Here is an 11,500-nt window from a genome sequence, read left to right as displayed (position 1 = left end):
AGATACCATGGTTTTCTAAAAGCCAGTGAAAAATCATGCTTCACTATTGGTGGTGTGATACTTCAAGCATACGTCTCAAAATGAGACCACTTTCTCCCCCCTCCTACCGCATAGGTACCCTATTCTGAGCTTTAACAGGTTGTTGCCAATGTATTGCTACCTCATGCTTTATCAGTTAGCACATTGCTTCATTTCCATTCGAGATCTCATGGTTCTGAGTTACCAATATCTCTAAAACAGATAACAATATCTTTTAGCACAGGGTGTCACCTCCCCTATTTTATCCTTCTCAAGGAAGCTGTTATTTTTAGTCTCGTGTTGTTTTTAAATGCCAGTCACAATCATTCTAGGCATACTAAATAGTCTCAAGACTATTTTTATTTTACAGTCTACTAGCATACTGTGATGAAAATACATTTAACTATTTCAAATTATCTAGTCACGACAAAGGTCCATCACTGATGATGGTGAGAGAACAAAGTTTTAAGGAATCTGAAAAAAACCTCAACAGGGTGCTAGTGGATGAACAGAAGTTCTTATTTTGTCACAAGCCTTTTAAAAGTCTAGGTAGTTATATTGCCAGTTTTCCACTTTATTAGACCAATTATAAAAGGTTTTTGCCCCTTATGTGCCAGTTAAAGTGGCTTCTAAAACTTCACTAAATCTAATATAGCTCTGTATTTGTCTCCCATTAAACAACAACATTTAAAGAATTCTGAGAAACGTGGTACGAGCAATAAATTAAACAATTTTGCTTAACTAAGGTTCCTTTCTTACAGTTATCTGCATGCCCTTGAGAACTTATCTGTTCCATTTACAATTCAAGCAATTAAAAAAAATCACTTGTTCATTAACAGCTCTATCAGAAGTTTCAGCTCTCTCTTGGTAGCTGTAGCACTAATAATGTTGAACAGCACGAAGTGACACAGCCAATTTCCGTTCATATTCTTTCTAGGCTTCGAATTTCCATTTTTTTTTAAAACCCTAAATGCCAGCTCAAATTTGTTTATTCAGCAGTGTTCCAAAGTGGGCTTTTTTTTTTCTTACACTCTTTAAAAAAATCTGACCTCTCACTTCTGTTCATTTGAAATTTATCTGTCTGTGGAAAGCTAGTTAAAACTTATACCAATTTTTAAAATATTAAATGGAAATTAAACTAACTTAAAAGAATATTTATTTTCACACATGAGCCTGCAATAAAGATCTCAACTCTAGTGCTGTCAATTTTGTTCATAATTTTCATGACCCCCACCTTCTTTTGTCAAAGCGAACATTCAAATTTTTGGCAGTCTTATATCACAGTGACAAACATAAGACAGATTATAAAGCAATAGCTACAAAGATCACCATCCTAAGAAGCTACACTTGCTGTCCAGTTATCCAGCATCAATGAATCTTAAAAGAGAGAGTGGGAGGGAGGACAAGGAGGAGAGGGAGAAGCTTTAAAGGAAGTAATTAAAAAACCATGACATTAGCTGAATTCACACATGAGTCTATTAAATTGTATGTAGCAATTGTGCAGTCCATGGCTGCATCATCCAGGATCTGGGGAAATAAATAACAAAGACATATGCCACCGCAAGGTAGAAGGGAAGAGTCTCCCCACAGATGCTGGTTTTAAAATGTGTGGTGTCCCTTCAGCCACAACTGCATGGCATTTAATATCATCCAGCCTCCCACACTGCAACACAGCAGCAGCTCAATAAGTCCACACGTACAAAAGGATGCCGCCCTAAGGATTCGTAGTGAAAAATTATTTATCTAAATCCCTTCAGCCTCCTCCGTGTTGTCTTTCCAGCTAGCTAGTCCTTCCTAGTGTAATCCAAACAGCAAAACAGAGTCATACAGCTAGCCAGAATCTTGGTGGTTTAGCATCAGTCGCAAGACGTATCAACTAAACAAGGTGTAGCATTTCCAATGCACTTTACCAATTTCAATTAAACTTTGTTCTTACAGAAAAAAATTTCAAGTTTTACATAGAGAGGGGAATAAAATATAAAACTCCTTCCCATGCAGAAAATGCTCTATTAGTCTTCACAAAATAAATATCTACTACTTGTAACTTGAAAGGGAAATTCTGCTTAATAACTATAGCTATAATTTAAACAAATTCATCAACTGTGTCAAGACCAGAAGATATTTATAGAGTCTAAATGGCTTTACATAATTCATTACACATTCAACATAATACCTCTGAAAAGAAAAGGCCACTCTCAAAATTTTTAAAAGGGGTTAAAATGGTCACCTTTACAGATAGCATGAAGAGACATATAAAGAAAAAGTTAGAGTCATTATCAATGTTTGTTTTTCCTGTTCTCTGTCCAAGAAACATGGGAGCCTTTGGTTGCAAAAAGCCAGTTTTCTGATCAAGCTTTGATCTTTCAGTCTTTCCCCAATCTCAGTCATAAATCCAAAATAAAAACCAGAACACACAGCAGGAAAAGTAACTACTTTTTTCCTTTTAATATAGATGTAGTACAGAATGTTTAATTACAGCAGGACAGTGCTTCCAGTTAAATAAAATTAAAAACCTTTATTTTCCCCCAAATATAAAATCACTAAATTAATGTCTTAAAAGAATATGGGAAAAGCTTTAAATTATACCACCATTTACCACAGTAACTATGATCACCAATTACATACTCCATTGCTTTGGCAAAAAAGTTTTTTTTTTTTTTTTTTAATAACTGCATATAAACCTAACATAGCAAAGACTGTATACATCCTTATATTGCACTTATTTATATACAGGAATAAATGGACTGTAAAATCTGAATATACTTGGAATGAGCAAATTTTCACAATAAACTGAAAGCAGAAGGCTAAGAGCTGGTATGAATATTAAAAAATGCTTAGAAATGTAATACATTTATGTACAGAATGTATGGACTGTATTAACAAACAATATGTACACAGCAGTTTACTACTATCGATATTTTAGTATAACTTGGTGTTCATTAATACAGACCTTTGGTTGTATTTAGTTGTTTAATAAGATTTAAGCTCACATACTTCCAAAATGCAACAAGGTATAAAATAAAGCACAACAATTTGCAAATGGTACAAAAACTACAATTGTCAGTTCCATTAAACCCAAAAAACTAGTGTCTCTGTCTAATCCCAAAATAGTTCTTGTCCTTGAAACCAATCTCTGTGCCATACACAAAAAGAACACCTGAATGTTACATATCTGCAAAATTACATCCCACAACACTTTTTGTAATGTGCAGTTCATTTTAATAATACTTTCTAATGAAAAAGAGAAATTAACTTCAACTTTTTAATTTCCCAACACGCACCTCTGCAATGACATTGTGAATGCTTTTAAATGTTACTAGCAGAATTAAAAAAATACATGTGCACCCCCCTTACTTACTCTAAAAGACTACTACCAGTAACTGCTATTAGCTTATCACTGCCTGCCCCGAGATTTAAGAGTGCTCAGACTTCTATATGTGTTATGCAGCTTGCATGTGCCCCACATTTAGCTTCAAATTCATCCTGAGTTTGCGCACAATGAAGCAAATCCACAGACTTAAAAAAACCCATACTTTCCTTTACAAAACAATCATGCAACTGATGAAGAACTGGGCATCCCATGAACTGTTGTGCTTGTTGGTGTTCCACTTATGGCGTTGAAAATGTGTAGTGAATTAGGCATTACACTGGTCTTTTCTTCAACAGGAGTAATCTTAAAACGGAAAACATAAATTTACCAAAACTTCACAAAATGACACAAACATTTATAAAAATGACATAAGCTGAGCACCGAAAAAAMCCTTTATTCTCAACAGCTACAAATTTACTGATGTTAAGATTAGAAATATCTGACCTATCAATCATGTGAGCCCTATGTGAGGTTTTGGCACTAGGAATGCTTTTCTACCACTGAGTAGAACTAGATTCATTCCTTTCAAAAGACTAAAAGTTTTACACTCACTGTATGTGTGACAGCATTTTCTCAGATGATGGCTACAGACTTGCAAAAGGTGATTGGAGAAACTACTACTCCCAGCTATATTATGAGTAAAGAAAGAAAGAACAAACTTGTTCTGAACTAGCTACAATTTTTATAATGAAAATAAACATTAATCCTTAGCTAAAAGGAATTATATAAAGATTAGTTAGACCAGCTAACAGCAGAAATAAAGAAAATTAATTACCATCCCATCTGATCATGTTTGCAAGCAGCACAGGAAAAAAAAAAAGAGAAGTCCGTTAAGATTCTTTTCTATAAAATATTCTTCGTAACAAAGCTTTTGTAACCATTTAAACACCACACTATTATAAGGCAGCTAAGTTTCTGCAATGACCTTGGAACAAACACTGTGAGAAGCTCTATTTCCAAACACACCAATAAGTAGTCATGTAAAGGTGACATTTTTAAAGATTTCGGTGAAGGCTCTTATGATCCTAAACCTTCTGAGAAGTGACCAATCTAATTTTTACATAGTATGTTTTAATTAACTTATTTACATCTAATTACATCTGTAGAAAAAAACATAGTGGTAGGATAATAGTACACACTACTGCAGCCAGTGCTGTACTTTCATATCCCATTCACTCTATCCTACGGGATTCAGTTGTTTGTCCCTTCTTCTCTTTGTGTACTGGTAGACAATTTGATTTACTCCTGAAGTTTCAGGCATGACATTGCTTTCCCATATCCCCAGTCCTTGGAAACTAACTCATCTGAGTATTTTTTGAACAAACACGTCTTGGACTGAGTTTAAAACATTTCTTCTTCTTGTGTTCAAATTGTCATTATATACTTTTACTTATTCCTATATAATAGGAAGATTAATCTTTCATTTATTATCCTACTAAATCACTTGTCCAAAACATTTTCCTTTCTTTTCTGTGCGGCTACCTATTTCTCCCAAATACCTTGTTTGCCTTGATCAGCCATCCAATCTTATCCTCCTTTCTAAAACAATCCACTGTTTTCTGTTTTTCAATAAATCACATTGAAGTACAGTCAAACTGTCCCCTTTTTGTCAGCTAAGCAATCTCTTTTCCTGTTCCAAAGATCTYTCAAAACTGTTTTTCTCTACAGGCACATCTGAACAGTTACTTATTCTTATTAAAAATAACAGTGGTTCTGATAAAATGGTATCATTCCCTACAAACCTTGTCTCACAGTATTCTCTACTGTATCAGTGATTAAAAAAAGTTAGATGTGTACTAAGCTTTTCTCTTTAACAGTGCAACAAAAGAATAAGATGATGAAAATACAGCCTATGCAGTTGCTGTGTTCTTGTGCTTCACCAGTTACATCATAGAAGTATTTAGTTTTAATGTGAACTATTACCAGAAAACACAGGTATTCTTTGTGGCTCAGAAATACGTATCTTGAAGGTTAAGAACTACGAACCATTCTATGGCTTTGGGAGAAGATTACAGAAATAACAGTGGATAAAAGAAAAGGAACCTGAAGTAATAAATAAAATCTTCAAGAAGGCAGGGATTAAGCATCAATCTTCAGCCTTCCTGTCTTCCTGGAGATGGTATCCTTGCCTCTGAAGTCAGAAGGCATTTCTGCTATAGCTCCCAGATACAAAGTCCTACATCTTGCTCCATGAGAGTTTTTGTTTTCCTTTTCCCTTATCGCCCTCTTGTGGAGGGGTTCCTCTCAAGAAAATCTGATGGAGTACCTCTTGAAAGATCTTTACCTCTTTGTTGAGAAGGTAAATGCTTACATCTCCAAAATCTAAATAAAAAGGGATAAGCTTGCAGATGAAATCCTCCTACAATTATTAGGAAGTACGGATGAGAATGAACTTCCTGGATCACTGAATAAAGATCTCTATAACTACACACATGCAGTATAAATGATAAGTATAATCCTGTCACACAATTTTTTTTCATCTTTACTATAGTCTTCCTCTCTTATAAAAGCAGCTTGGTGCCAATTAGACTTATTTTCTTGATGAGGAGGACTTAATTCCAAAGTTCAAGAAAGCATGCAGAGGAAATTCACAGACGGAAAAAACTGAGTTACAGAATTCCATGATGTGATTACAGTTCAATAGGAATAAAACCCAAAACAGCACAATCCTTTAATGTAAAGCATAATGCATATTTTTCTTTGTGGGATCACATTACAGCAACATTCTGAATGGTGGTATTTATAATTTAATCTCAGCACATACCTGTTCATGCATTATTTCAGAAAGCTCTTTTGCCATTTCTCTGTAGTTAGCCTTCATTTCTTCTTGGTATTCCAACTGATCTTCCTTTATAAGTCGCTCATTTACACCCAGAGCATGTCCACAAGCTTCAACAAATTGCCTGATTTACATAAAATAATAAGAAAGATCTTAAGCAGGAATGTAAAATCCAAAAGAGTAATTCAAAATACTAGCTTTTTAATGCACTCAGAGCATGATTAACATTAAAAGTATTAAAGAAAAAAATCTTATCTTGTCAATTTAAAAAAAATAAATAAATCAATCTTAAAAAAATAAACATACCTAAAAACTTCCTTCAGTAGTTTCACTTTATTGTCTGGATATCTTTTGGTGTTTGTGTCGTCTAAGAAAGCTCTTGCATATGCTAATGGACCAGCATTAACCTAAAAAAGAATGAAGATTACAAAATAAAGTAAGTTCTCTATTTAACCATATTGTCTCAGCAATAACAGATACTACAGATTTATATCTGATTTGCTTTTCTTAGAATACACTGATTTCAAAGAAACTGGACAACTGTTGGAGTTGGAACATAAGAGAAGGACAGCACCCTGTGTGAACACTTCTTGGCACAAAGATATCACTTCAAAGATGAGGCAAGAAGACAAAGTAACTGCTAATACTGCCAATTTGTTATCATTACTTATGAAATTAGGAAAGGAAACAAACAAACAAACAAACAGAGCTAAGTCTACTACTGTTTGGTCTCCTTATCTATTGAAAACACTCTTTCATGCTGAAAATTCCGCAGTAAATAGCAGAAATTTAATTGTGCTATTACAGCAGGTGTGTGGAAAAGTGGATTCAGCTATTTTCAACTCATATTCTCTTTCAAATAATTTTAGGTACGTTCTCACAGAAGAAAGCTCCTGTTATTTTTTTATATTAACAGTAACAGCCCCTCCCTTCTCTCCCTCCTAGACGCTATGTTGATCACTTCCTGATTCTGCAACTACTCTTTTTTCTTTAACATGACAACAGTTCATTTCAGATGACCCCGTGTTTACTGTTCCTTTGATATGAATTGGTTAAAAATAGCAGAGTAGCGTTTTTACCACTGCAATCTTAAGGCCCTTTAAATATTGACCTGTATATGCTATGATCACTGTCTGTACCCTACACTGGTGAATCTGAGGGTTTCTTTCTACTACATTTGGTTCTTGCCTTCCTTAGGCAAAACAGACTGTTGCACAGTGAAATTTTCTTCTATTATCCTCCTCCTATATTTTGGCACACCCCCTTCAGCTCCCTACAGATCTCACCAGAACACAAAAGCAATAATGACCACGTTGAATCCAACCTGAGCAGACCTATCTTCAGGCAAAATATGTTAATTCATCCTCATGTGGGAAGTCACAATTTTATTCTAGTTTCAACTTTACACTAAAATCTGAAGTGGCACAGACCACCATAAATTCAAGACATCTTAAGATTAATCTTTTCATATAACTGTCAAACAATCAGTGTAAAGATTGAATACTTTTACTGTTTTTCCTACTCTGAAAATAACCTCGTATGTTGAGCATATTTCTAAGTTAGAACATTCTTGAATACAGAATAGAAACTAATGATAAAACTGCTGCTTATATAATTTTCCAAGGACAGAAACAAGTAAAATGGCAAACTATATGGTCTTACCTGAACACTGACGCTTCCCTGTAGCTTCAGCTGCAATTTGATCATATCTACTTCAGCTGAAGAACAAAGCTGCCTGAGTTCTGCAACCTTTTTACTCATTTCATCAATGGCTACTTCAATTGGGTTTAAATCAGTATGGTGCTGGTACATCACAGGAATGCGCTTTTTCACATATGGGAAACAATGTATAGCTATGGACAGAAAAGAGATTAACACAGTTAGAAAAAGGGCTTTTTAAAGTAATGTATATTTTCATGCAATTTTATGTGAAAAATCACATTTTGTGTAATTTGTCACCCAATTTAATAAAACATTGTTATATAACGGGAACAAAATATTGAAAAAGTATTATAGCATTACGTGCATTACAAAAATGATGAAATATTTTTATTACTACTAGTAACAATAAGAAATAAATTATTAGAACTTATTTCATATGAGAACTGTAAAAAGAATTGCTTATAATGCACATATCTCAAAAAGGAGAAGAATAAAAAACCAGCAAGAGTAGATTTTCTATTTCCTTACAAGTATTAGCTATGATCAGTTGATATGATAAACTCATTTATTTAAATTGCATTTATTGCTATATTAATATAGCAATATATAGTCTCACGCTTTTATCGGAGATAAAACTTAAACTGATCTTTTTTTTTTTTTAAATAAGGAAAACTAGACTCCAGATTAGTACTTCCTGAAGCTTAAAGAAAAAAGACAAAAAAATTTCTACTTGGATTATCCCTTGAAGAAACCAATCTGAAAAACTAGTTTTGGCCAGAACTATGAAAAATATTTTAACTGATAACTGTAAAGGAGTTTAGGTAGGTGAAATGAAAATACCCAAACAGAACAGAATTATACCACCTGAATTAATTCTCCTACTTTCATTTAAAGCGTAACTTGTTATTTCACAAAACCTGGTTTACATGTTGTACAAAAATACTACCAAAGACACCATAACTTCTACTTATCTGCCTTATAATATCAAAATGTTTTGTATCAGAGAATTAAATATCTTTGAAGTTTGAGCCTATGGGGAGGAAGACATGCAGCATCTCCCTTCTAAAGCTAATAAAAAAGAACCTAAAGCACAGTGTTTAGTCCAAAGTTACAATGGAATAGAACTGGGAATCAAACTAGGACCTGCATTCAAGTTCTTTCAGCTATTTTTAATCAAGACAACCAACACGGCTTTTTACAGTTCCAAAGGCTGAAAGAGTGCTGAAAAAGACAAAACAGATAGAGTAAAAACACTATTTTAAATGAATTATAGCAAAAGGTGGGCACAGGAAAGGAAGGGAAGACTCCCCCACATTCCATTATTAAAAAGGAAAATTATTTTCAAAGGGAGGACTAGTTAAAACCTATTCAAATATGAGATTTTACTCTCTTTTCCCAAAACTTAAGGATTAAGAAATACACAATGACATGTACTCTCAAAAGGTCATTTATAAGTGTGTTTGCATGTCACTGTGACTGCTATTCTCAAGTATATACTCATTTTAAAGATTTTGTCTAACAATATTTTAGTATACTTTGCAATTCTTGTCATTTCCAAGTCATGTGTGAAATATTCTAAATGATTTTCTGACAAAATATACTATATATAAAAAAAACTAGTATCAAGAATTAAGTATAAAGCAAACAGAGCAATTCTCTTTAAAAGGCAAATTCCATGCAACTAGCTACCTGTCAAAATAGTTCGTCGTTTACACTGTTCTTCCACTCCTCCTTGTCTTTTACCAGCTTGAGTAAAAGGCATCTCAAACATAAAGCGACGAATGTTATGAGTCCTTTCAAAATCTGTTTTTCTTTCTTGCAACTCTTTTTCTTCAAAGTACGGAATTACATGAGTAACTTGAATATATGCATATTTTGAATCTAAATCCTTAGGATTTACCTTAAAAATACGGCAAAAAAACCAAATAGTTATGTTGTGAATAAAGTAAACTTAATTGTAGTCACACAACTTTCAGAAATTAAATTCAGTGTCTTATCCCGTAAATTACTACAAACAACAAACATTAATGCTCTGAAAGTGCTGCTCTGATTTCGATTTCTAAGTATTAGGAAGACAACAGATGCATGCATTTTTTTAACGCTATCATTTACAATATTTGCTGTATGCAGAACTGCAAACAAAACATAATATGGAATTTTACCTATGCTTACACTTAATACTGGATTTCAAGAAAAGTCATAGAAACAGAAATTCAGAAACAAATACTTGCCCTCCGTGATGGCTGATACAAAAATTGACTGGAAACCAAAAATTGTTAGTGAGATATAAAAAGTTAGTAACTAAAAATACAAAGTTACATTTTAAATACTCTAGATAGCATCTTGAGAAGGCACTCCTCCCCTTCTGGCTGCCCAGCTAAGACACCCTGTGGGGGTCCCCACAAAATCTACTGGGGGGAACAGGGAAAATTGTAGGCTTTGCTTTTCAGGACTCACTGCAAACTAGTTCATTTTGGTTCTGGAACTGGATGAAATTGAGGCACAGGGGCTGGCAGATCTTTAATTTCGTAAAAGCAGCAGCTAATCTCCAGTTCCAGTAGCTGAGGCCTCCAAAATCTTTTGCCAGCATGGTCCCTAAATGGACCAAGAGTTGGGTGTGGTTTTTGGGTTTTTTTTGGAAATTCTCTCAAGCAATGGATAAAGAGGGGACCTTAAACACATGCATCTTACTAAAAATTGCAGCCTGACATTTTAATCCCACTACAAATGTTCATGTATTCTCTGCCTGTCTATGAGCCATTTCAGTTCTATAAACTAAGTGTGAAAAACAATAATGCAAATGCACACAAAGTCATCAGGTAAATCCTGTAGCAAATGGGAACAGAACTAAAGTATGCCATCTGACATCCTGTTTTATTGGAACATGCTGTTTGATTAAATTTGTAAAAAATCTGCAATGTTTTCAGACTACTGGACTGGAACTTAAGTGGTAACTTATATGCCACTGGCACAGCTGACATATCTGATACAGCTGGTAGAAAAGTTTCCCTACAAATGCTGACAAGCATACGAATTACAATTAACTAGAATTTAGTAAATTTAAACTATTTAAGTACACTGGAAGGGCTGTGAAAAACTGAAGGTACATTATAAATCTCTTGCTTTCCACGACATGAAATTTAGCCTTTGCTAAGAAGATGAAAGGAATTCAGAGCGGCATCTTATGCAGTATGTGTTCTCCTCAACCTATAGCGACTGTAGTCCTCTTCCATGCACCACCTTCGAAGCCTTCAGTTACAAAGGAAAGCATTTCCTATGACAAATCTTAACCTAAAAGCAGAGGAGTGGACTACAGAGGCCCAACAGACAAGTGACAAATTTTATCTCAGAAAAATATTTAATTAGGCTTTGAAAAAAAGCAGGTTTACACCACTGTACACTAGATCCTGGGCTTTGTTAGCAGCATACCACAGTTAAAGAGGATGAGGTATGAGGGTCTTGGGAGACTTTAGCTAGGTCTAATCCCACACTGGCAAAATTGCTATTTGCTCCTAGATTTCACCAGATAACTTCATGAGAATAGTTGTTTCTACCATTCAAGCACTTGTAAAATTGAACAGGGTTAGAGATGTAGGCAAAGGATAACAAGAACATTTGACATAGCATTAAAATGTTATTTTTATATGGTCCTTTTTTTTTTTTTTTTTTTT

At 34.2% G+C, this 11,500-nt stretch overlaps 1 protein-coding gene across 6 annotated transcripts in view; it reads right to left on the bottom strand.

Annotated features, from left to right (window-relative positions):
* Positions 1-2,439: 2,439 nt before the first annotated feature.
* DOCK9 (dedicator of cytokinesis 9) overlaps positions 2,440-11,500 on the bottom strand; it is a 141,107-nt gene continuing 132,046 nt past the window's right edge. For all 6 annotated transcript variants that reach the window (XM_026058192.1, XM_026058190.1, XM_026058191.1 and 3 more), the window contains 5 exons: positions 9,519-9,729; positions 7,830-8,020; positions 6,474-6,574; positions 6,153-6,291; positions 2,440-3,691 (listed from right to left, as the gene is read on the bottom strand). In XM_026058192.1, the coding sequence (XP_025913977.1) occupies positions 3,569-3,691; positions 6,153-6,291; positions 6,474-6,574; positions 7,830-8,020; positions 9,519-9,729 (765 nt within the window). In that variant the 3' untranslated portion in view covers positions 2,440-3,568. The remainder of the gene's footprint in view (positions 3,692-6,152; positions 6,292-6,473; positions 6,575-7,829; positions 8,021-9,518; positions 9,730-11,500) is intronic.

Source organism: Apteryx rowi, unplaced genomic scaffold, assembly GCF_003343035.1.
Source record: "Apteryx rowi isolate R43461 unplaced genomic scaffold, aptRow1 scaffold_144, whole genome shotgun sequence".
Taxonomy (NCBI): domain Eukaryota; kingdom Metazoa; phylum Chordata; class Aves; order Apterygiformes; family Apterygidae; genus Apteryx; species Apteryx rowi.
This window is presented reverse-complemented; position numbering and strand designations above follow the sequence as displayed.